At 41.7% G+C, this 26,398-nt stretch overlaps 1 protein-coding gene across 1 annotated transcript; it reads left to right on the top strand.

Moving 5' to 3' along the window:
• The first annotated feature begins 1,925 nt into the window (after positions 1 to 1,925).
• On the top strand, positions 1,926 to 15,592 carry LOC124143010 (fibroleukin-like). The gene is made up of 3 exons (XM_046511790.2): positions 1,926 to 2,811; positions 14,128 to 14,230; positions 14,659 to 15,592. Exons 1-3 carry the CDS (start codon positions 2,452 to 2,454, stop codon positions 15,312 to 15,314), a joined length of 1,119 nt encoding a protein of 372 aa, XP_046367746.2. The 5' UTR covers positions 1,926 to 2,451; the 3' UTR covers positions 15,315 to 15,592.
• The last annotated feature ends 10,806 nt before the right edge of the window (positions 15,593 to 26,398 follow it).

Raw genomic sequence — 26,398 nt, 5'->3', positions numbered from 1 at the left:
GACATTCCGGCAAAAAGAAGGCATCCCCATGGGTACCACTTGTGTTCCCCTTCTTGTTCCTCTCTTTCTGTATGCATGTGAATCAGAATTACTGCTCGGATTGGCAAAGTTAAAACAAGGCATTGGCCAAGACGTCTAACTTAAGCTTCAGATATATCGATGATCTGATATTGTTCAATAACCATCAAATAGCCTGAACTAGAAATATATGAGACCAGTTCATCTGTTCATATTTAGATTTATGCATAAAGATTCAGAATCACAATAAGAATTACTTCAGCTTTTCACAAGTCAACTTTGGTGTCTACATTTCACAACATTTGAGGTACAATCGAGCATGCTCAGGAATTGTTTCATCAAGGTGACAACATTCAAGGCCTCAGTAAAGCTTTCAAAACGTTTTATGGTAGACATGTGAAGGACATTTCCAAACTTAGGCAGTGAAAAAAACTGCTGCCCGATGCAACTCCCGATTTTGACTTGTACTATAAGTTCCCGTATTTTTTCACGTGAACAGTTGACTTGTCTTTACATGTGTTTGTGATGAGTGCCACCGGTGGAGCGGGTTATTCTCACCTTTTCGCGAACACATGGTATCATCAATTGGCAGAGATTTCTGATGAATATGGAAAGGGTTTTGCCGGTTTTTTTTACTTGTGATGGTGCCACAGGTGGGGCAGGATACGCTTAACTTTTCGCAAACACATGGCATCACCACTATTTGATAGTGATTCATAAACACATGCTTACGACAGAAAAGGAATCGTGCAATGGGCTCTGCCTTTACCAGAGCTTTTGTTTGAATAGAGAAATGGTTTTGGTGCTTTTAATTATTCAGTTATTGTTTGTAAGATTTAAAAAACGGTTTCAACCTGTGCCATGATAATGAACGTGTTTTGGGTCCAGTGGCGTATAGTATATAGTGTGCACAACGTCGAAACTGGGGTAATCGTCGCTGGTCACGTGTCATGTTTTCAGATGAGTCCCGATTCACTTTGCACTTCCTTAAAACGGCGTAGTCGTGTCTGGCGACGTCGAAATGAACGTCAAGCCAATGTCAACCTGACACCCGATGACAGATTTGGCGGGGAATCGTTTATGGTGTAGAGTGGTATCACTATGAGTGAGCGAATCCCACTCCATATTGTGCAAGGAATAAAGGTTGACGTTTTGTCTTTCAGAACGACACCGCCCACGCCTACCGTGCATGAAGAGTCAATGCTCACCTCCAACAGCACAACATTCATTGAATGCCGAGTTCCTCCAATGCACACGTCATGGGCCGTCGACCACGTAGGCTGAACTTGGCCAGGCGCTGCAAGAGGGATGGGTCAGACTTCGTCAAATCGAAATAGGGAGACTCATACGCAGTATGCCTCGTCAAGTGAATGAATGTTTGACACATCGTGGTGGAATTACGCCATACTGATCCTAAAAAGTCCAGTTTGAAATTTCCCATCTTACCCCTATCGTTACCCCTATGTTGGCGGGCACAACATCTTAGGTCATACTACACAACTAGATGTAATGTATTCCAATTCATTCAATACTTATTTTATTATATTATTTTATTCATTCATACAACTATTACTAGAAACTAATATCGCTAACTATTTTGAAGATTTTATGTTATGTACGAGTATGCCCTACACATCAGCGTTGACTTGCAGTTTTATACAATCAAACCATGCTTGTCGTAAAAGGCGACTAACGGTATCGGGTGGTCAGGCTCGCTGACTTGGTTGATACATGTCATCGATCCCAATTGCGTGGATCGATGCTCATGATATCAATCACTGGATTGTGTGGTCCAGACTCGATTATTTACAGACCGTAGTCATATAGCTGGAATATTGCTGAGTGCGGCGTAAAACAACAAACAAACAAACAAACCTTGCAGAAAGGCTGACAACCTGTTGGAAGGATGTGTCCAAAGCTGATGGTATTCCAGATATGGATACATTATTCTGTCCCAGAATATCCCACACTACCTCTGATGTGGCACTCAAAGTAGGGCATAGGGATGTTACTTACATTAAGAAAATTGAGAAAGTGCAAAATAATACTTAAGTATCAATTGATGACAACCTTACAATTTTATAAATCTTTATATGCACATTCATCATATAACATTAGAATTGCTTTTATTGCATGTAATTGATTTATACCCACTTGGATGTCCCACTTCTTCTGCATTAGATCTATGCTTTAAACAACAAACCAACAAACCAAATCATTGGATAAAAGTATCAGTTAATGCATCATATGAACCCGAGAATTATTTTATTTGGTCCAACCATAGTTTGATGTTATCGACATTTGTCAGGAGTTTAGTCAATAACTTGGAATAATGTTGGCACTTGTATCTGATAGGCTAAGCCTCCAGATTGATCAATTTGTATTCCTTTGTAGTTATTGAGGAATGTTATTCATTAACCAAGATCTCTTCGGATGATCATTTGGCTTGAAACTGAAGGGAAAGTTGGAACAGTATCACGGTTATTCATACGGAAAATGGAATCACTAAGCATATTGGCTATTGCCACCATGCTCTTTGTTTTTGAAATAATTGCTGGCGATCATGCCAGGAGTATCTCTATCGAAATGTATTCTGAGTGTACTCAGTTCGTCTCTCCCATGAATGAGACTGTAGTTCAAGACATACTTAGTGTTACCTCGTGTGCTGTTCAGTGTGCCCCAGACACCAGGTGTGTGGCTTTCAGCGTGTCTGCAACTGATGACATATGTATGCTTCATCGTGAGATGTTCCTGACAGGAATCTGCTACACTGGCGAGTGGTACTTTTACAATGTAAGTAAACATTTTCCATAGTTTAGTTGGGGCGGTCGGGTAGCCTGGTGGTTAAAGCATTCGCCCGGGTTCGATTCCCGACATGGGTACAATGGGTGAAGCCCATTTCTGGTGTCCCCCGCCGTGATATTGCTGGAATATTGCCAAAAGCGGCGTAAAACCATACTCACTCACTCACTCACTCCGATGGTTTAGTCACATTCATAGTGCGTGCGTGTGTGGGGTTACGTGGTGTGTTTTCCGTTCATATCGTGATTGTACCTTCACTGGGTGGATGGCACCTATATTCAACGAGCATACGTATAATTGTGAAAACGGCGCATGTAATATCCGCCTCATGTGCTACTTATCATCAGACTTAAAGCACTGTTCAACCGTATGTTGTGTAAATACAACAATAAAAGTGTAAAAACATTTTTTCCATAATCATAAAAAATTATTTGCTTAAAGCAAAGTTCATAGTACGATTACGACCATACCATCTTTCTTTTCTTTCTTTCATTCTTTGTCTAACGCCGCACTCGGGAATATTTGACCTGTATGATGGCGGTCGGTAAATAATCGAATCTGGAACAGACAATCCTGTGATTGACATCATGAGCATCGATCTTCGTAATTGGGATACGATGACATTCATTAAACCAAGTCAACAAGCGTGACCACCCGATCCATTTATTTGCTTTACGACAAGCATAGTCGCCCTTTAGGGCAAGCATGAGTTGCTGAAGACCTATTCTAGCCCGGATCTTCACAGGTTGACCATATCATAAGATAATGTTTTTGAACCACCTAATAGTGATACTAGGTGTTTGCATAAAGTTGGGAATTGCATCTCACATCATTTTGTCACTTTTGGTCAAGTTTGACCCGTGAAGATTCCGGGGTAGAATAGGTCTTCAGCAACCCATGCTTGCCGTAAACGGTGACTATGCTTGTCGTAAAAGGCGACGAACGGGATCGGGTGGTCAGGCTCGCTGACTGGGTTGATGCATGTCATCGATCCCAATTGCGTGGATCGATGCTAATGATATCAATCACTGGATTGTCTGGTCCAGACTCGATTATTTACAGACCGCCGTCATACACAACAATACTGAGGCTTGTTTATTTTAACAATTGGCTTACCGCCTTTCCACTCGTCAGAGTGAACACATAAACTGGAATTGCGGACTGGATTGTCGGAGCACTCTCACCCCTGGCGTTCATGAAGAACCCCGTGGTTAGTGCTGGTAACGCTAACCACTCTTCCCCCGTGTGTCGTTCAAGGCGGCAAAATTGGGCAGCCCGTTTGCCGTTGGTTGCGTCCCTGTGTCGGCGGAGGACAGTAGTCTGGTGGTTGAGGGCTCTGGTTCCAGGAATAGCGTTCCTTTGCCCAATACACCACTTCGACCCTTACTTCGCCTAGACATGTGGTAGGATTGGCTGGTCATGTCGAGCCCTGTGCTTTATTTGTTTGCACAAAAATGTCATTCAAATTTCCTTTATACCTAGGTCTTGACCAATTGTTTATGTAACAAAATTTGAATTTTTAATTGACAACTCATTCACATGCCTAGAGTCGTATGCCCAGAAGGCGGTGGCTCGTGGGCCAAGCTGGTAGGCTAAATAATTTTACTTAATTCGTCTGCTTGAGTTTACCATTCCAGTATCCTTGGTGCTGCCAGTTGGAGAAACACTGGCTTATAGCATTGTCCCTGTGATACTCAGTGGTGGGTGGGGTGCTGGGATTGTGAACCATATACAAACTCAAAATGGCACAACCAAAAAACATGTAACGTTCTTTGGAAGATTCCTCGGATGAGGAGACTACCATCCTGAAGTGTTTTTCAGGTAGTTGGTCTAGATCTTTAGTGGTTTCCGCCACTGATGGTACACCTTTGACATTGAATCTCATAAAACTCTAGGGGGCACGGGTGGCCCAGTCGTCTAAGGCGCCGCGATTCGCTGTGCAGAGTTGCGTCCCTTGGGCACGCCAGAAACCTATGATTGTGGGTTCGAATCCCGGTTCGGCCCGCTTATGTTTCTAGGTTTGTCAGCACCATACCCGTGCTCGTGGGTTTCACCAAAGTGGTAAACGTCTGAGACCTGCATCACTTCGGGCTTTCCTCCTGACACGCATCCCTGCCACATCTGTCATGTTTGTTGAATGTCAGACAGATATAACTTGGGTCTCAGCGATCTATTCTGTTGTACAATCCAGTTCATCTTCCCAAACAGGTGATATATCACCATCAGCTCCAGTGTCAACTCACAAGGCAACAGCACCGACACCAACATTGGCACCAACGCTAGAACAAGCATTAAAACCAGCCCCTGTTAAAAGTGCAAACAAAAATGTTGACTATGCAAAACAATCAGATCGTGTACCAAAGGGTCAGCGTGACCCTATTCAAATACTAGAATATAATCGGTATCAAACCTTGGAGGACATGGATGCCTCTCCACATTCTCAAGGGCGCAATAGATGTAAGTCGCCGCGAAATGGGAGAAATAGATCTCCTGTTCACCCACCCGTAACATGAACTGGTTCAGTGGAATTGCAAAGGTCTCAAGACCAATATTAATTCAAGATTTCACGCCTTCAGCTATCTGTCTTCAAGAAACGTATCTCAAACAGACCGACACCTTTGATTTGTGCCAGTACAGTTCCTATCATTCATTTTCTCCACGAGGTGTTAACACTACTGGAGGATCTACTCTTTTGGTGAAGCAGGGAGTGATCCACAGTCATGTTTAACTTCAAACTCATCTTCAAGCTGTAGCAGTAAGACTAACTTTACACATAACCTTTACTCTGTGTTCACTGTATATTCCTCCCTCCTCTGTGATTTAGAGATCGGATCTTCAATCCTTATATGATCAGCTCCCTAAGCCCTGCATGATCATGGGTGACTTGAGTGAATGAGTGAGTTAATATTTAAAGTCACATCGGCATTGTTTCAGCCATATCGTGACTTGAGCAAGTTATGCATTTATATAATATCTTAAGACCTGTCGTCGAAGGACAGTATAACAAATAGCAAAATATCACAGATTCTAATTGTAAAACTAGTTTTAGATTATAATCCGATTATAACAGACGACACAATATAAAAACGGGCTATTGATCGTCAGCAACTGAAGGAAGACCACCATACTGGGGACCATTGGGACTTACAGTACCTTTGCTACCTGCATGGACCCCAGCAGGATTTACATCATACCCTCAGCAACTGGTGATTGTATGCAAAGTTAGCCACAAGTAAAAATACAAATATTCTACGTTTAAAACACTAGTACCCAGAAATATTCTTTGAATGACATGGACTTACAATATCCTCTCAGGGGGACAATAATTTTTCACTGCGTCAACCCCCTTTGAGGATACGGCCAGTAACAAACTCCGATATAATTTCGTTCTACCATTTTTTAAAAGGTCATTCATTTTATACAATACATATTATCAAAATTTGGTAAACAATTCTATCTCTTTTAAAAACCCAGTAACTAAATGAGAATTAATATCATAAAAAAGATCCTTGAGAGATGATGATTTGAAATATTTATCCCTTGTGATGGCAAAATCAATACAGTCAAGCAGGACATGCTTGACCGTGATTCTCTCATCACAAGGGATACAAAATGGACGATATTCGCCTTTCAACAAATATTCGTGAGTATATCTACTGTGGCCAATACGACATCGTCGTAAAATGACCTCTTCAAATCTGGACTGACAACCCAAGTAGGTGTAACCGATATTTGGCTTAATTTCATGTAATCTATTGATACCTACTTGAGTGTCCCACTTCTTTTGCATCAGATCACGGATGTAAGATCTAATAATAGGTTTATAATCACTGTATGGGATAAGAAGTGGTGTCACAGATTTGTTGAGTGCTGCTTTAACACCAGCATTGGCCATCGTGTTACCAGTGATACCAACATGGCTTGGTAACCAACAAAAGACGATGTCGTACTGGCCAGCAGCAAGATCATAAAATAACTCAAGAATTTCAATTAAAATGGATGTTTAAAAGACATATTTTTAATAGCCTGAAGGCACGAGAGTGAATCTGACAAAATAATGAATTGTTTATATTTTGATTGGTTCTTGACATATTTTAGAGCCGTTAAATTTGCGTGCGCTTCTGCTGTGAAGATTGAACTTTTATTGGGTAATCGTGAAGATACTGTTCTTGATCCAATGACAGTGGCACTAGCAACTGCGCCACCATCCTTGGATCCATCTGTAAATATAGATTTATAAGTGTCGTAAGTGTTTCTTAACTGATGATATTCTTGTTGGTAAATTAATTGGTTAGTATCTGATTTCTTTAGTTTTGTTAATGTAAGGTCTACCTCTGGCTTGACCATTTGCCAAGGAGGAGATGAAAAAAGTTGATTAGGAGCTATATCTTGGAGTTTAATATTAGAGGCTGATATTGCAGATTTTATTCTGATTCCGAGTGGTGGAGTGCGTGTTGATTTCTTATTGTAGAGATCTTCGTGGAGAGGATTGAATATGCATTCAAAAGCTGGATTCGACTGATTAGAATATAATTTAGTTATGTATTGTAAAGATAGTTTTAGACGGCGTTGTTTAAGAGAAGGCTCATCTGCTTCTATTATAGACTGTGAATGGGAGACGTTCTAAAGGCTCCAAGGCAAAGCCTCAGGCCCTGATGATGTATAGTATCTAGTTTTTGTAAATTACTTTTGCAGGCTCCACCATAGACGATGGAGCCATAATCAAGTTTTGTACGGATCAGTGATCTATACAAGTGTAAGAGGGTTGTTTGATCCCCTCGCCACTTTGAATTTGAAACTACTTTCAATAAGTCGAGTGCCTTCAGACACTTAGCTTTTAGGTATTTAATATGTGGGAGGAAAGTTAAATGGTTATCAAAAATAAGTCCCAAGAACTTTGCCTCCTTCACCACTTTGATAGGGGTGCTATTTAAAAATAGCTCAGGGTCTTTATGCGGTTTATATTTCCTCCAAAAATGTATGCAGTTAGTTTTTGATTTGGAAAATTTAAACCCGTTCTCTAGACACCACTTGTGAATTTTATTGAGACACAATCGTAATTGCCTTTCGATTGTGTGCATATTTTTACCACGACAAGATATATTAAAATCATCCACAAAAGGTGATCCATCAACTGAATCATTTAAAACTTTTGACAAACTGTTAATTTTTATACTAAATAAAGTGACAGACAAAATACTGCCTTGTTGGACACCCTGATCCTGATTATAATGATCAGACAGGGTTGTACCCACTCGAACTTGAAATTGCCTGTCTGTTAAAAACTGTGATATAAAATGAGGCAGACGGCCTCTTAATGCAAAACCATTAAGATCTTTTAAAATACAATGTTTCCATGTTGTATCGTAAGCTTTTTCTAAGTCGAAAAAGATCCATACAGCATGTTGTCTATTTACAATGGAATTTTTTAATGAACGATTCTAAACGCACTAAATGATCGATAGTACTTCTGTTTTTCCGGAAACCACTTTGTATATTGGTAAGAAGATCATTTGTTTCCAAGTACCACACTAATCGATTATTTACAATGCGTTCCATAGTTTTACAAACACAGCTAGTTAGAGACATAGGTCGGTAATTTGATGGATCAGAATGAACCCGCCCAGGTTTGGGTATAGGGATAACAATGGCATTATGCCATGAAGTTGGAAACGTCCCTGATGTCCAGATTTCATCGAATATATTCAACATAGTTTCAAGGCATGATTCGGGCAAGTGTTTCAGCAGCTGATAATGAATATTATCAGCACCTGCTGCTGTATCATGAGCTTGCCCTAAGGCAGTATATAGCTCATGTAGTGAAAATACTTCATTGTAATCTTCACCATTCCATTATCAGATGTAAAATTTACTTTTTTCTTTTCCTGTTTGAGCTGATATTTTTGAAATTCAGGAACGTAATTAGATGAAGAAGAATGTTGAGATAAAGTTTCCCCAAGTCTATTGGCAATGGCAGATTTATCAGTTAACAAAGTATCACCATCCTTCAAATGACTGACTGTAGAATTTGATCCCTTGCCTTTGATCTTTTTAATCATGTTCCATACCTTGGACATAGGGGTACGAGAGTTTATTTTGGAGACATAATTCTTCCATGATTGACGTTTATTTGACAGTGTTCAAGTAATGGACAGTAGGATGTTTACGGAAGTATTTCTCTGCCTACGACATTTCCTAGCTTGTTTGCAATTATCATCAAACCATGGTTTACGAACACGTGGGTTGATAGAGGACTTAGGAATTGATTCATCATCAATTTCAGTCAGTTGGTCTGAAAACAACTGAATTGGGTCATTAACATTCTGAAAAGACGCAGGTTGTTATTTATCTTTGCATAAAGATTGAAATAAAAACCAATTAGCCTTCACAAAATTCCATCGAGGTGAAGGAGGATCATCAGTGGGATTAATGGGCTTAAGCACGGTGGGGAAATGGTCACTCCCACATAGGTCATCGTGCGCTGACCATGAGAATTCGTTTAACAAAACTGAATTCGTCAGAGACAGATCTAATGATGAATATGTACCAGTTGCAGGGTGTAAGTAAGTGTCCGAGTCATCATTAAAGATGCATAAATCATTATCGGAAACAAAATCCTCGATCACTTTACCCTTTTGATTAAGTATTGAACTTCCCCATAAAGGATTATGCCCATTTAGATCACCCATGATGATACAGGGCTTTGGGAGTTGGTCATATAGTTTTTGTAGATCATTTCGCTGAAGACTTGAAGAAGGAGGAATGTACAAGGAGCAAAGCATGAAGGCAATATGCAGTGTAAGTCTAACTGCAACTGCTTGCAGATTCGAGTCAAGCGGAACAGGACTGTGAACAACGCCCTGCCGCACTAAAATAGAAGCACCTCCAGTAGCTTTATCTCCCGGAGGAGAGAAGGAACGATATGGACTATAGTGCTATAAATCAAACTTATCTGTAATTTTTAGGTACGTCTCTTGTAAACAAATTGCTGATGGGTTTAAATCAGTTGTTTATAACTGCAGTTCATTAAAATTATGCCTAAGTCCTCTGCAATTCCATTGCATTATATTAGACAATTGAGTGAATGTGAGGAGGAACTACTCCTCCGCCTGTCCTGTGAGGACAGAGTAACCTCCATGTCCAGAGGCCCAAAGGAGTTCTGTAAAGGAACCTCTGAAAGTGAAGGGACGACTGGCAGTTGTTTTTTCGTCAATTTCTTTTTTTCTTTATTTGACAAATGAACAACTGGTTGTTTGACTGACGTATGAGATTGTTTCTCAGACTGAATCCTAGTCCTTAGATCCTGAACTAGATAGACAGATGGTAGGTATAGGCTGAGTGATTGGAACAGTATCAACTGGTTGATCTGACGTGACCCATGTCAAGTCAGTCTGACACGAAATAGTCGTTGTAACAGAGCGGGAGACTGCAGCGGAGTAGGAAATAGTTGAGGGGGTAGTGGTCTGATTTTTAATAGTTTTTGGCATCCAGGTAGGATATGGTTTTTTCACATTTTATTTTCATTATTTTGGATTCCATTTGCCACACAGGGCAAGATTTGGATGAAGCAACATGTGGGCCTGAACAATTTGCACACTTCAGATCATGATTACAATCAATGCTCTCATGGTTGTCTCCACAACGATGACACACCAGAGTTATGACAGGATTTTGAACCATGACCGAAATGTTGGCACTTGTAGCATCGGAGCGGATTGGGAACATACACATCCACTCCGATATTCAAATAACCTGCTTTGATTGACTGTGGAAGGGATGTTCGGGCAAACGTCATAAGATAGGTATTGGTGTTCGTGATGACACCGTCTTTCTTGATCGTGAAACGTTTTACTGCGGTTACAGCCTGGTCTTCCAACTCTGTAGCAATTTCTTCTTCAGACATGTCGGACAGACAACGAGCCCTGTCACGAACAATGCCACGACAAGAATTTAATGTTCTGTGCAAAGACACAGCAACCTCAATATTGGCAAATGTAGATATAGACAAAAGATTGAGAGGTTGCTGTCTCCGTGCACACTCCACCAGAAGCGAACCACTACGGAGACGGGTGACGTACTTGACCTCACCACAAATCCCGGACACAGCCTTAGAAATGGCAAAAGGATTTAATTTGATAGGTAGGTTATCAGCAGCCTCAATCACCAGGAATCTAGCCAAGGTATCAATATTTTGAGGAATACTTCCAGATGAAATATCAGTCTTCAAATCGTCTCTTTTTTTCATTGCGAGATGAACCAGATTGTAGTTGAGCCATGATGAAAGAAAATGATTCAGCACCCCTGCTCCCCTGCTCCCCACCCTCCATCGAGTGTCAACAAGGACAGTGTTATATTGCACCGGATATCCAAGATGCAAAGACCAGGGATACAGGGATGTTATACTCCAGGGAAGATGACACGAACAGCTGTATTTGTTTACCAACTAAATGCCAGACTGGTTCGGCCAATGACAAGAAATTGGAAACATACATCATTCAGAGGTCAAAATCACCAGATTGGCCCATGAGCCACCGCATTCTGGCATAGGACTCTAGGCAATATTTAGATTTACATTAATTGGAGTATCATATTACATCATAAATATTGTTCAATATGATATATATCTAAAGTGGCACTTTTCCATGCACAGGGCATGGCGTGACCAGCCGATTGATAGAATCGGGCCAATTCTACCACCCGTCTAGGTGAAGTTAGGGTCAAAGTGGTGTGTTCCTGTTCCTGTTCCTGGCTCCAGTGCCCTCTTTCACCGCAACCCACGGCAAACGGGTTGCCCAGGTCGGTCGCCTTTTACGACCAGCAATGGGGTACTGTGGACAAATCCTACCCCGGGTCCACAGGGGGGAAGAGTTATAGCGTTACCCAGCACTCACCACGAGGAGGTTGCTCTTCACGAGTGCCCATGGGTGACTTGAACGGACCATAGTGTTAACTTAAATCCAAAGGAGAAAATACTTGAAGATTTTATTTCTGATAACAATTTATGCATTTTCAATGATGGATCAAATACCTATTTACATCCTGCTACTGGAACTTTTTCCGCTTTAGATCTGTCACTAACAGATTCAAATCTATTAAACGAATTCACGTGGTCGGTCAACCATAACTTGTGTGGAAGCGACCATTTTCCTACAATATTAACAGCAAATAATCTATCTGATGTTCCACCTACATCAAGGTGGAATTTTACCAAGGCCAACTGGCTTTCCTTTCAGGAACTCTGTACGAATAGATTAACACCTGATATATTCAGGACTGTTACCGACCCAATCCAATCGTTTTCGGATAAGCTGAATGAAATTGCTGATATAACCATCCCTATGTCCTCTGCACACCATTGTTTCATAAAGAGTGCATACAGGCTAGGAAGTGCAGGAAAAAAGCGGAGAAATATTTCCGCCGACATCCAACTGTCCACAACTTAAATACTGTTAAAATCACAAATGCCTAGGCACGCCTCACATTTAAACAAAATAAGCGTAAATCTTGGAGGACCTATGTCTCTAAAATTAATTCTCGCACACCAATATCAAAGGTGTGGAACATGATAGCAAATAGTAAAGGCAAAGGGTCAAAATCAACTGTTCCAACCATCTAAAGGAAGGTGACCATCTTTTAACAGATAAATTGGACATTGCCAATAAATTGGGCGACACGCTGACCAAACACTCTTCATCATCAAACTATGATCCTAAGTTTCAAAATTATCAGTAACAACATATGTTTGACCGTATCGATTTTTTCATCACAAGGGAAAATTATTTCCAGGTTTCAACCATGTAGGATCTTTTTACTGTAAATTCTCGTTTAATTCTGTAGTTTTTAAAAGAAATAAGAGTTGATTGATAAATTTTGATATGTAAAAAGTATGTGATTTTAATTTGGTAGAATGAACTAATAACTGAGAGTGGTGGCTGTACCTTCAAAGGGGGTTGAAGTAACGTAAAATAATTGTCCCCCTGAGAAGGTACGTAACTCCCATTTCATTCAAAGTATTTTTCATTTTCCATGTTTTTTAATCGCATAATACTTGTTGTTTTTAAATGCTTTGGCTAAAACCTTCTAACAATCACCAGTAGCCAGAGGGAAGGTGTAAATCCTGCTGGGGTACCATGCAGGAAGCAGATGTACCGTAAGTCCCCATGGTCCTTTGTGTGGTGGCCTAACTTTGGTTGCTGGTGATCACTAGCCAATATTCATAATGTATTGTTCTGAGGAGTCAAAATGTTATGGTTACTTACTAGTTTTATATTTATAGCTGTGCTACTCTAGTTCTTTTACTGCCCATTGACGAGAGATTTTATATATTTATGTTTATATTAGTGTATTATTACTGTACAACTTGATTTAGTCACGATATGGCTGAAATATTGCCGATGTGACTATAAATCTTAACTCACTCACTCACTCGCATCCCTATGGGGAAGCTAATTCAGCAACACGCCCTATTGTAAAAGGCAATATATTGTTTTATGTATGAAATAATTGGTAAAAATGTACACAATACTCACATGGTGAGTAAAAATGTCAAACTATACGAACTCGACTCATGAAGATCCGGGTTCAGAATAGGTATTCAGTAACACGTATTTGCCGCAAGAGGTGACCATGCCGCACTCAGCAATATTTTAGCTATATGACTTAGGTTTGTAAATAATCGAGTCTAGACCATACAATCCAGTGATTGACAGTATGATCATCGATCTACACAATCGGTTGGTTGGGTTGTTCTTAAACGCCGCACTAAGCAATATTCCAGCTATATGACGGCGGTCTAAATAATCGTGTCTGGACCAGACAATCCAGTGATTGATATCATGAGCATCGGTCCACGCAATTGGGATCGATGACATGCATCAACCAAGTCATCGGAGCCTGGCTACCCGATCCCGTTAGTCGCCTTTTACGACAAGCATAGTCGCCTTTTACGGCAAGCATGGGTTGCTGAAGACCTATTCTACCCCGAATCTTCACGGGTCCCACGCAATTGGGATACGATGACATGCATTAATCAAGTCAGCGAGCCTGACCACCCGATCCCGTTAGTCGCCTCCTACGACAAGCATAGTCGCCTGTTACGGCAAGCATGGGTTGCTGAAGATCTATTCTACCCCGAATCTTCACGAGTCAACTGTGTATGTAGTGATGTTTACATATAATGGTTATGTTATGTGAGGCCTTGTGAGCGGTCACATCAATAAACATTTCACCGATGCCAGTTAGACTTTGGATGACAGCTTGCTAGAACAGAATAGGCTTGATATGAATTACTCTCATTTAATGTTACAGGTCCAGGACCGATGCATGAATGGGGGCGACTACAGCCAGGACAAACATATTTGTCAATGTTATGGTGGATATATTGGCCAGTTCTGTGAAAGAATAATGCAGGGTACGACAGTAACCATCTTTATTTATCGTATCCATTTTCGAAGTAGTGACTACAAATTACATGTGATTTGATGTTTGTTGTTTAACGCCGTATTCAACAATATTCCAGTTATATGACGGTAGGTCTGTAAATAATTGAGTCTGTACCAGACAATCCAGTGATTGAAATCATGAGCATCGATCCACGCAATTGTGATACGATGACAAGCAAATTCGCCTTTTACGGCAAGATGAGTTGCTGAAGACCTATTCTACCCCGGATCTTCACGGGTCTAAAAATATTCGTTGAGGTTCTGATTGCAGGCCGTATATTTTAACATTTTCACATCTTTTCATAAGGTGCCTGAAAGGCAGTAATTTATGTCAACGATTCCTAGATTTAAGGAGGAAAGAAAGTCTTATCTTAATGTCATGCAATTCCTATTTCAGATTGTTCAGAAGGATATAAATCAGTTCATTATCATTCGGGAGAAGGAATTTACCTTATTCACCCAAGCATGGCGCCTTTCCCATTCAGTGTTTGGTGTAGGATGCAGTATGTTGGTAACACATACATTCAAAGGCGGATAGATGGGTCGACCAGTTTTAACCGATCATGGCAAGATTACAAAAATGGCTTTGGGGACCTTTCCAAAAACTTTTGGCTTGGAAACGACAAAATTGCCTACATAACAAATGGACGCGCGCAAAATCTCATCTTTGAGACAAAGGACGAGAGCTCCCCCAATATCAGGCAGCGGGTGTACAAGGAGTTCGTTCTATCCCAAGATGGCCTGTATTCCATGACTTACACAAATACATGGGGGCATGGCGAGCCTTCACGTCATGGCGGTGATTGTTTGGTGGAACTGAAGGGGCAACCCTTCTCTACCTTCGACCAAGATCGTGATGATAGTCCTCAAAACTGCGCTCAGGAACATGGGTCTGGGTTCTGGTTCAAGAACTGTACCGCGTGCAACCCTAATGGCGTTTGGTCAGACCCCCCAGAAAAGAAGAGAGCTGGAATACCTGAGGAGATGTTCTGGGACCCTGTTTCAGGAGATAACCTGATTATGCTTTGCTATGCCTTTTTGGCAGCCGTTTAAATGTACCTGTACATTCTAGAGTTGAAATTCATTAAAGCTCCTCAAAACTGCGCTCAGGAACATGGGTCTGGGTTCTGGTTCAAGGACTGTACCGCGTGTAACCCTAATGGCGTTTGGTCAGTGACTCCAGAAAAGAAGAGAGCTGGAATACCTGAGGAGATGTTCTGGGACCCTGTTTCATGAGATAACCTGATTATGCTTTGCTCTGCCTTTTTGGCAGCCGTTTAAATGTACCTGTACATTCTTGGGTTGAAATTCATTAAAGCTTCTAAAATGTATCATCAGTTGTGATTGAACTGTCGACAATATAGTTTCGATGCTACATCTTAATCGGTCTTATCGTGTGCATGTAACGCTATATATTCTTAAAGGGCAAGTTAAGTCAACATAGCAACTTTGCAGCTTTTAATACTTTAGGGCAGATTTAATCACAAATGCTTGACCGAAGTGAAATCGCGTAAAACATCAGACGAAATCGTCCTCCAAGCGAAAAATTCCGCCGCTTACAGGGTTACTGTTGTGTAATACGATGTGCAATTTGTATTATTATGATGAGTAGCCCGACGCCCAGTCTGTCTGCTTATGACTCGGATCTTATAATACACGACGTCCTATTTCTGTGTCCTCATCCGTTTGATTTCCATGTCAACAAATTATATCACCTTAGTAACAAATCTGAAGATGCCTTCAGTTGTTTACTCGTGGGGTTAAGCCATGACAGGCATTTATTGTGTGGTGTTTTATTACCAAGTTAGGATGTTGGTTATAAAACACTAGTTACTGATTGTTAATTGTTATCTTAATTGTTCACCATGTCAAGATCAAGGGACGTTTCACACATTCAACATTGTATGCAATGTTGATATTTTTTAGGATTAACAGAAATAGCAGAAACAGAATATGTATAACGGCTACGTTTATTTGTTTGTTGTTTAACGCCGCTCTCAGCAATCTTCCAGCTATATGACGGTAGGTCTGTAAATAATCGAGTAACCAGACAATCCAGTGATTGCCATCATGAGCATCGATCCACGCAATTGTGATACGATGACAAGCAAAGACGCCTTTTACGGCAAGCATGGGTTGCTGAAGACCTATTCTACCCCGGATCTTCGCGGGTCAAAAACTATTCGTTATTCGTCGACAATCCAGTGATTGAAATCATGAGCATCGATTCACACAATTTGGATATGATGACATACATCAACCAAGTCAGCAAACCTGACCACCCGATCCCTCTTACGACAAGCATAGTCGCCTTTTACGGCAAGCATGGGTTGCTGAAGACCTATTCTACCCTGCATCTTCACGGGTTCTCTGTGCACGTAATGATTTGATTTAATGCAGTTATATCTTTGTAAGATTTAATAAAAGCGATTCAACCCGTGCCATGAAGAAAGTGTTTTGGGTCCAGTTGCTTAAAGTATAACATAGTCTGCTACTCTGCTATAATTACAGAACATATCCTTTGTAAAGATCCAGACTCGATTATTTACAGACCGACGTCATATAGCTGGAATATTGCTGAGTACAGCGGTAAACAACAAACCAACCAACCTTTGAAAAGAAAGTACTTGTTTACAACGTCTACGTCCGTTTGCTTACCTTTGGTCGATTCGCCAAGGTTATCAGGAACTTAATTCATCCCCTAACTGACAATAGGCAGTGACTGAGACTGAGTTCTGAGATATCAATGTCCTCGTGTCCTTGGAATATTTTGGTTTTCGGACACAAAAGAAACATCGCCGCGCCCTAACAATGAATGAATAGATATGGAACTAAAGTGTTGTCTTACCCTCACTTTTTTATATTTTGCAGAAATCGTGATGGTATTTTCCCTCGTCATAACGATTCGGCCGGTCGCTTCAGCTACTAAAACAACTTCTTGAAATAGACGTCATCGGATTTTAGACATGAGTTTAAAAAATACCTCATCAGTTGTGATTGAACTGCTGACAAGATATCTTACCAATGTATAATAATTAAAAAATCATTACCCATCACAGATTACTTTTTACGAGACCCGTGAAGATCCGGGCTAGAATAGGTCTTCAGCAACCCATGCTTGCCGTAAAAAGCGACAGTGCTTGTGGTAAGAGGCGACTAACGGGATCGGGTGGCCAGGCTCGATGACTTGGTTGATACATGTCATCGTATCCCAATGGCGTGGATCAATGCTCATGATGTAAATCCCTAGATTGTCTGGTCCAGACTCGATTATTAACAGACCGCCGTCATATAGCTGGAATATAGCTGAGTGCGACGTTAAACAACAAACAATACAATACTTTTTACAAACCGTTTAAGGAATGGGTGATGGTTAAAAAAGATAAATTAATTTTGATATCAATTACATTAATAAACAAACTCGGTGTACATGTGTTTTCTTTTGCCCCTCAGTTTACATATATATGCATGTGTCCCAAACAACAACAACATTAATTCTGAAAAGTCAATTCAAGCTATAGACGGAAAAGATGATTGGCATCAGAACGTGGAGGATGAAATTTGTGTCCTCTGAGAACAGCTTGTGTGTTATTGGTTTCGTGGTGTTTAAATTGACATGACCATGCAGGTACATTTAGACAACCATCCCGATCGCATGTACAGGACTCTCAGTCGTAACTTCTTTTATAGTTCTACTCCAACTTCTAAATGCCTAAGTAAGGACAGGATTTATGGATGAATAACTCACGAATCACCGATGATTAAGTAGTCATTGTCCCCACCCCTGGCAAATGAATAGGTGCCCATGGTATGTTGGGTATCTGTTGAGAAAGATACTTTTAGACATAATAGTAATACCGATCCGAAACATTTCATCCTTTAACAGACTACAGACATTGTCCGCCCATTTACAATTTCGCTTGTTGTTGATTGATTTGGAATAGAGACATACATGTACCATTATATTAATCGATCTATTGACACGAGAATTGATTGTTTGCCAAATCATTTTTGTCTCTTTTATTTTATAATGATTATGGAATGGATTTAGTCGCTTTTATTATTTGCATTTATGTCTTTGTAAGATTAAATACGTGGGATTGAACATGTGCCATATACTAAAAGCGTTTTGCTTCCAGTGGCGTCTAGTTTATGACTGTCTGCTACCCGTCTTCGACTACAGAAAACATCCTATGTGAAGAAAGAACTTGTTTACGATGTCAAGCTTTATTAAAAGCTCTTATTAAAGGGCGCTACTGATGGAAGGCGATACGGTATATGTAATTATATCGCCATTTATGTCGATCCTATCAAATCGATGCAGGTAGCTGCACATGTGGCATTGATCTTGTAATGTGCTATGAAATGAATCTTGGAAAACATGTACAGACGATCCTGATGTGTGATAATTCCTGTAAAGTAATGACATGTGCACAACCTTCAACGTTAGATATGAGTGATATGGAGTGATGTTCGTATTGATTGTCACAAATAAGAGATCCTTGAACATTGGCCCATTCTTCTTTTTGCACAACTTCCAACCATGTGCGTACCAGTTTCTTTCCTCCCACGTGACCTGGAAGCTATTACCAAATGTTGTTCTCAGCTTTGTGTGTGTGTCAAAAGTAACTTTCACTCATTCACCCCTCTGTCCGCCTTTACCATGAATTATAGATTTGCTCCCGATCAAAAAGAAACTTTGCTACATAACCTGTACCTTTATATTTCCATTGTCGAGGAACACGAAGAAACTTTCCGGGTCTTCTGTATGTTAATGCCGATTCGACGTTAACTTTAAGATCACTCGCTGTATGTTTTCCAAACATGGTTCCTTGCATGTGTTTGTGATGGGGTAGGATGAGCTCACCTTTTCTCGGACACCTGGTGTCGCCACTATCTGATGATGATTCATAAACACCTGCTTGCGATATAGTCGGAGTCGTACACTGGGCTCTGTTTTAGGCAGAGAGTTCATATGATTGGTGAAGGGTTATGTAGGTATTAATTTAAAGACGCGTGTACGTGTGTGTGTGTGTGTGTGTGTGTGTGTGTGTGTGTGTGTGTGTGTGTGTGTGCTAGCCCATTGTGATACCATGCCACAGTTTCACATGAATACACCACTCAGACACATCTAGATATATGTATATACTTTCTTTGTTTTTCCTCTTAATGCCGAGCGCCAGGCAGGGTAACAACAAGTCCACCTTTTAACGTATTTTGGTATGACGCGGCCAGGGAATCTACCCACCGACGGTCCGCTCTCCGAGCAGGCGCTCTGCCGACTACACCACGCCAGACGACGATGTATCTAGTGATGCTAGTATTATATGCGATGTAAACTGATATAAAACAGATGAATGCAGTTGTCAATATGATTATTGTATCATTTGGAGAGCTTATGCGTTCAATAATTGATCAATATTGTGAACGAAAGACCCAACATATTGATCTATCGATTAACCCTTTTGATTTTATGGTCTGGTCAATGAAATGCCCAATCATTTTACACAGATCCCCCTGTAACTATAAATTGAGTACTTTCGCGCCTTATTCAACGGTTGCTCGCGAGTAGTTTAGTACACTAGACAACAAAGAAGGTTCAAATTTATATGTATTTGCCTGGTATATCCCCATTGTTTGAACCGGGCTGAGTTCTACAAAGCGATCTCAGCGCAACGATAGCCGTGAGCACCAGTAAGATCTGGTTTTCTTTTGTTGTCTATTGAAACATGAAATGCTGAGAATACAGCAAAGAAACTTAAACTTTTTTCAGCATTTAACTTGACTGGGACACGGTTACTCGGATAATGATGTTTATCATATAGTGGCTATGTTTTTCGGCAGGAAAAAGCCAACTGATTAAGGTTGTATCCGTTGGGGTCATATACGGATAAAGATGCAAATATGATAGGTCAGGTGAGTACTACTGCCAGTGTTTACCAAACAATATGGCGTCGCCCTTTCAGTCGACGATCGAGTCTACTGGGATAATTGTTAAACTAATATACTGAAAACCAGTGTCTAACTGGGACGTAGCTGAGACATTTTACAAGTTTTGGCAACTTTGGAGATATAAATTTCGCAACAATTTAGCGAAGACACTATTCTAGCGCAATAACGGGATCAGTTTCCATATCTGTACTTGTAGACCTCTGCGGCTTTCCCAAAATTAAAACAGTTGGATTTGGCCGAAGTATGTCCGAATTGTTACCTTGTTTCACTTGGTCGCTGTGTGTACATCATATATAAAATGCGCACATTCAAGGAAAACATGCAATGTTTGGGCAACGTTTGTGAGAGATGAAAACAGGTTTTCGAGCACAGAATTAAAGGATGACATTATATGATAAATACACGGGTCTTCAGCAACCCATAATAGGCGACTATCGGAATCGGGTGGTCAGGCTCGCTGACTTGGTTTGATGCATGTCATCATCGTATACAGGATATTTACCAAAACAAACTCGCGTGATAACCTCTTTATACCTACCACGTAATATAATATTACAAAAGATCAGTTGTACACCCGGATTGTTAATTGTACAACTATTGTTTTTTTATTGGGTTTTAAGGGCTGTATGGAGCACAGGCAAATATATTCCACGGAGTAAGCGCATATAGTTAACAGCTCGCGCCAACGTCCCTTTTCACTTAAGTGTCAAGGCCAGCGGACCCACGTCTGTGTAATTAATTATCAATGTATATGCCGATGTGTTGGAGACTCACTTATTCACCTCACCTCACCTCACCTCACCTCACCTCACCTAACCTCACCTCACCTCGCCTCGCCTCACCTCACCTCACCTTGCACCGCCACGCATCGCCTCACCGTCATGAGAGTCGAACGATGGACCTTCTAATCCGAGGTTAAGTGTCAAGCCCGTAAGCAAGCTGACAAAGTTGGGATGTCGTCTATGGGATGTCTCAAGGCCCTGCTATGCGTGCCCTTATTGATGATAGCCTGTCGTAGATGGAGTATACGATGTCGATACAATACGCAATGCTGGTGTATCTGGAAGTTGTCACGTTACATATAGCGTTCATGTTCTCAAAGATGTAGACTTTGTTAATGTTTTCTTGATAACTTTGTATGTACAAATCCTTGTTGGCATAATAACGACAGTGAGGAAGGCTGTATGAACACATTATTCTGATTACACCGTTGAAGATGATTTCATGTAAATATTCACAATATGAAGATTAAAAGAAAATAACAGTATTATGGTTAATCTTATGAATTCATAATATGACCACAGAAAAATTCAGTGTATCTCTTTTCTATCTATTGTACTATTTAGAGATTAACCTGCATGCTTCGAGAAATTACAGATTGTCTAGCTCAGTCTCGAGTTAAATATATTTGGAAGTTTCAAGCTTTGGCGAAGAACCTTAAATATTAATTATTCACGAGAGAATATAATCCCTCAATCCGAGTTGCGAATAGGTTAATATTCTTTATATTACGTATAGCCTTTTTCCTCAGAAAATGTTGAACGATGTGGGTTTCCTAATGTCAAGTGGAGACAACCCCTCAATTAATCTATTGTTGATATGACGTCACATAAAATCGTGCTTTCGACTATGCGTTCACGTGGCGTTACGTAGCTATTGGCCTTATCGAAAACAAGTATGACAATGACAACTGTAACGAAATAGCCAATCAGTTATTCCATATTTGTTATATTTGTAATAGTTTCCTGAAAAGACTAAAGGACATACGGGTAATTCAACAAAAAGAACATCTTCTACATTTTTTTAATGAAAATAATTTCAATTACATTCGTGACCATTTAGGATTTATATGGCCATTGATCCTGAAAAATACCATCGTGAATAATTCGAATAATGTTTCCCAGAGGTGATGTTCTGAAATATGAATATTTTTAGTTCTCTTACTAATCTTACCCCATCTATCACAAACGTTTTTGGGGCGGTCGGGTAGCCTTGTGGTTAAAGCGTTCGCTCGTCACGCCGAAGACCCGGGTTCGATTCCCGACATGGGTACAATGTGTGAAGCCCATTTCTGGTGTCCCCCGCCGTGATATTGCTGGAATAATGCTAAAAGCGGCGTAAAACCATATTCACTCACTCACTCACAAACGTTTTTGAACGTGTACAGAAGAGTTTTAAACAGAGTGGTGTGGGATAGCTTATCATTGAACTATCTGTTGTTGTTCATCTTGTTACCATAGACACGAGGAAACAACTGAAATCTAACAAAAAGTTCATGGCCCATTGTTTACACATCACCTTAATCTAATCCTAGAGTGCTCTTACGTTCAATCAATACCTAGATATCTAAAAGTGACATAATCGAAATAGCGTCAATCGCTTCAATGCATAGCTGGCTGTTCATGTGTTGACGCTTTGCTTCCTATCCGGTCGCTAATCACCGAACCATCCTATCATCACACTTACGCTTCATGGCCAGCACGGGAAATACGACATATGGATACTGTCTTCGTGCATGTATGATAATTAATCGATGATTAGGTACACATGTATTTGACAAAAAGTTTCAGCGTTGATAATTTGCTGCCTTGATCAAACATTGGAAGTAGTTGGTTTTTTTCAATTTTCATAGGTTGAGGTTCGTCGGTTCCGATAACCAATATTTTTGTTTCTTTGTCTTCGTTAAGTAAGTTTGACGTAACTGTCTTACGCAATGTTTTTCAGGAAACCACCATCCTGGCTAACACGATGGTTGAGGGTTCGCCTATACTCTAGGGCAGATATACAACAGTAAACTCAACCGAGTAGATTCAATAAAACAACAATGCCACACACATGCACACAAGAGTGAATTGTGATAAGAAACGCATTGTAAACCAATAATTAGTGTGTTCCGCAATCTGATTGGTCAGCCTACCTTGTCGATTTTCAATCGATTCCCACAAATCCATAAAAGCCTTTTTACTTGATTTTTACGAGTGCAAATGTTACATTTCGAAACTCCGCCTATCGGCGTCGGTTTCAAATAAACGTGCAGTCGTTGAGTGACAATAACATTCGGCAAAAGTGACAAGCGTAACTATTTATCTCCTAATTCAAAAGTTATCGTATTTTATCATGGCGGTCTGTACACAATCGCATGGACAAAAAACACACAGAGGTTGACAAAATGAGCACAGAAAAACGCCGTTAAGATGACACAATCAACCAGGTCACATACCGTGGAGATGGGAATGAGATATGAGGGGCTGAGAGCCTATATTTCCACGTAAAGACAAATAACTGAGGCTTAAAACAGGAACAGAGATATTGCGATTTAATCCGCCCTGAGTGGAAGACAAACATAGGTTAATGAGGGCGTATTCTGCATCTGACCACCTACAGGGGGATGGGCGTAGGTTGCTGAGAGTATATTCTGCATCTGACGTCCAGGGAGACTGACATGGGTTACTGAGGACATTGTCTGTGTCTGACCCCCTACATGGAGACTGACATGGGCTACTGCGGACATTGTCTGTATCTGACCACCTACAGGGAGACTGACATGGGCTACTGCGGACATAGACTGTATCTGACCCCCCTACATGGAGCCTGGCACGGGCTACTGCGGACAGTGTCTGTATCTGACCCCCCTACAGGGAGACTGACATGGGCTACTGCGGACATTGTCTGTATCTGACCACCTACAGGGAGACTGACATGGGCTACTGCGGACATTGTCTGTATCTGACCACCTACAGGGAGACGGACATGGGCTACTGCGGACATTGTCTGTATCTGACCACCTACAGGGAGACTGACATGGATTACTGCGGACATCGTCTGTATCTCGGCCCCCTACATGGAGACTGACATGGGCTACTGCGGACATAGGCTTATCTGACCCCCTACATGGAGACTGACATGGGCTACTGAGGACATTGTCTGTATCTGACCCCCTACAAGGAGACTGACATGGGCTACTGCGGACATAGACTTATCTGGCACGGGCTACTGCGGACATAGACTGTATCTCGGCCCCCTACATGGAGATTGACATGGCCAAGTGCGGACATAGACTTATCTGACCCCCTACAGGGAGACTGACATGGGTTACTGAGGACATTGTCTGTATCTGACCCCCTACATGGAGACTGACATGGGCTACTGCGGACATAGACTTATCTTACCCACTACATGGAGAATGACATGGGCTAGTGAGGACATAGACTTATCTGACCCCCTACAGGGAGACTGACATTGGCTACTGCGGACATAGATTTATCTGACCCCCTACAGGGAGACTGACATGGGCTACTGCGGACATAGACTGTATCTGACCCCCTACAGGGAGACTGACATGGGCTCCTGCGGACATAGATTTATCTGACCCCCTACAGGGAGACTGACATAGGCTAGTGCGGACATAGACTTATCTGACCCCCTACATGGAGACTGACATGGGCAAGTGCAGATATAGATTTATCTGACCCCCTACAGGGAGACTGACATGGGCTCCTGCGGACATTGTCTGTATCTGACAACCTACAGGGAGACTGACATAGGCTACTGCGGACATTGTCTGTATCTCAACCCCTCCATAGAGACAGACATGGGCTACTGAGGACATTGTCTGTATCTGACCCCCTACATGGAGACTGACATGGGCTACTGCGGACATCGTCTGTATCTGACCCCCTACAAGGAGACTGACATGGGCTACTGCGGACATAGACTTATCTGGCACGGGCTACTTCGAACATAAACTGTATCTGACCCCCTACATGGAGACTGACATGGGCTACTGCGGACATAGACTTATCTGGCCCCCTACAGGGAGACTGACATGGATTACTGCGGACATAGTCTGTATCTGACCACCTACAGGGAGACTGGCATGGATTACTGCGGACATCGTCTGTATCTCGGCCCCCTACATGGAGACTGACATGGGCTACTGCGGACATAGACTTATCTGACCCCCTACATGGAGACTGACATGGGCTACTGAGGACATTGTCTGTATCTGACCCCCTACAAGGAGACTGACATGGGCTACTGCGGACATAGACTTATCTTACCCACTACATGGAGACTGACATGGGCTAGTGAGGACATAGAATTATCTGACCCCCTACAGGGAGACTGACATAGGCTACTGCGGACATAGATTTATCTGACCCCCTACATGGAGACTGACATGGGCTACTGCGGACATAGACTTATCTGGCCCCCTACAGGGAGACTGACATGGATTACTGCGGACATAGTCTGTATCTGACCACCTACAGGGAGACTGACATGGATTACTGCGGACATCGTCTGTATCTCGGCCCCCTACATGGAGACTGACATGGGCTACTGCGGACATAGACTTATCTGACCCCCTACATGGAGACTGACATGGGTTACTGAGGACATTGTCTGTATCTGACCCCCTACATGGAGACTGACATGGGCTACTGCGGACATAAACTTATCTTACCCACTACATGGAGACTGACATGGGCTACTGCGGACATAGACTTATCTGACCCCCTACATGGAGACTGACATGGGCTACTGCGGACATAGATTTATCTGACCCCTACATGGAGACTGACATGGGCTACTGCGGACATAGATTTATCTGACCACCTACATGGAGACTGACATGGGCTACTGCGGACATAGACTGTATCTGACCCCCTACAGGGAGACTGACATGGGCTACTGCGGACATTGTCTGTATCTGACCACTTACAGGGAGACTGACATGGGCTACTGCGGACATTGTCTGTATCTGACCGCCTACAGGGAGACTGACAAGGGTTACTGAGGACATTGTCTGTATCTGACCCCCTACAAGGAGACTGACATGGGCTACTGCGGACATAGGCTTATCTGGCACGGGCTACTGCGGACATAGTCTGTATCTGACCCCCTACATGGAGACTGACATGGGCTACTGCGGACATAGACTTATCTGGCCCCCTACAGGGAGACTGACATGGATTACTGCGGACATAGTCTGTATCTGACCGCCTACATGGAGAATGACATGGATTACTGCGGACATAGTCTGTATCTGACCGCCTTTATGGAGAATGACATAGATTACTGCGGACATAGATTTATCTGACCCCTTACAGGAAGACTGACATGGGCTATTGCGGACATAGATTTATCTGACCCCCTACAGGGAGACTGACATGGGCTATTGCGGG

Source organism: Haliotis rufescens, unplaced genomic scaffold (assembly GCF_023055435.1).
Source record: "Haliotis rufescens isolate VD_foot unplaced genomic scaffold, xgHalRufe1.0.p SCAF_4, whole genome shotgun sequence".
NCBI classification, from domain to species: domain Eukaryota; kingdom Metazoa; phylum Mollusca; class Gastropoda; order Lepetellida; family Haliotidae; genus Haliotis; species Haliotis rufescens.
Note: the sequence above shows the minus strand (reverse complement) of the source record. Positions and strands in the feature narration are given on the sequence as shown.

Coding starts and splice junctions, on each gene's coding strand:
- LOC124143010 (XM_046511790.2), top strand. CDS start 2,452: ATGATCATTTGGCTTGAAACTGAAGGGAAAGTTGGAACAGTATCACGG. Junction 2,812..14,127: donor GCGAGTGGTACTTTTACAAT/GTAAGTAAACAT, acceptor TTAATGTTACAG/GTCCAGGACCGATGCATGAA. Junction 14,231..14,658: donor CTGTGAAAGAATAATGCAGG/GTACGACAGTAA, acceptor TTCCTATTTCAG/ATTGTTCAGAAGGATATAAA.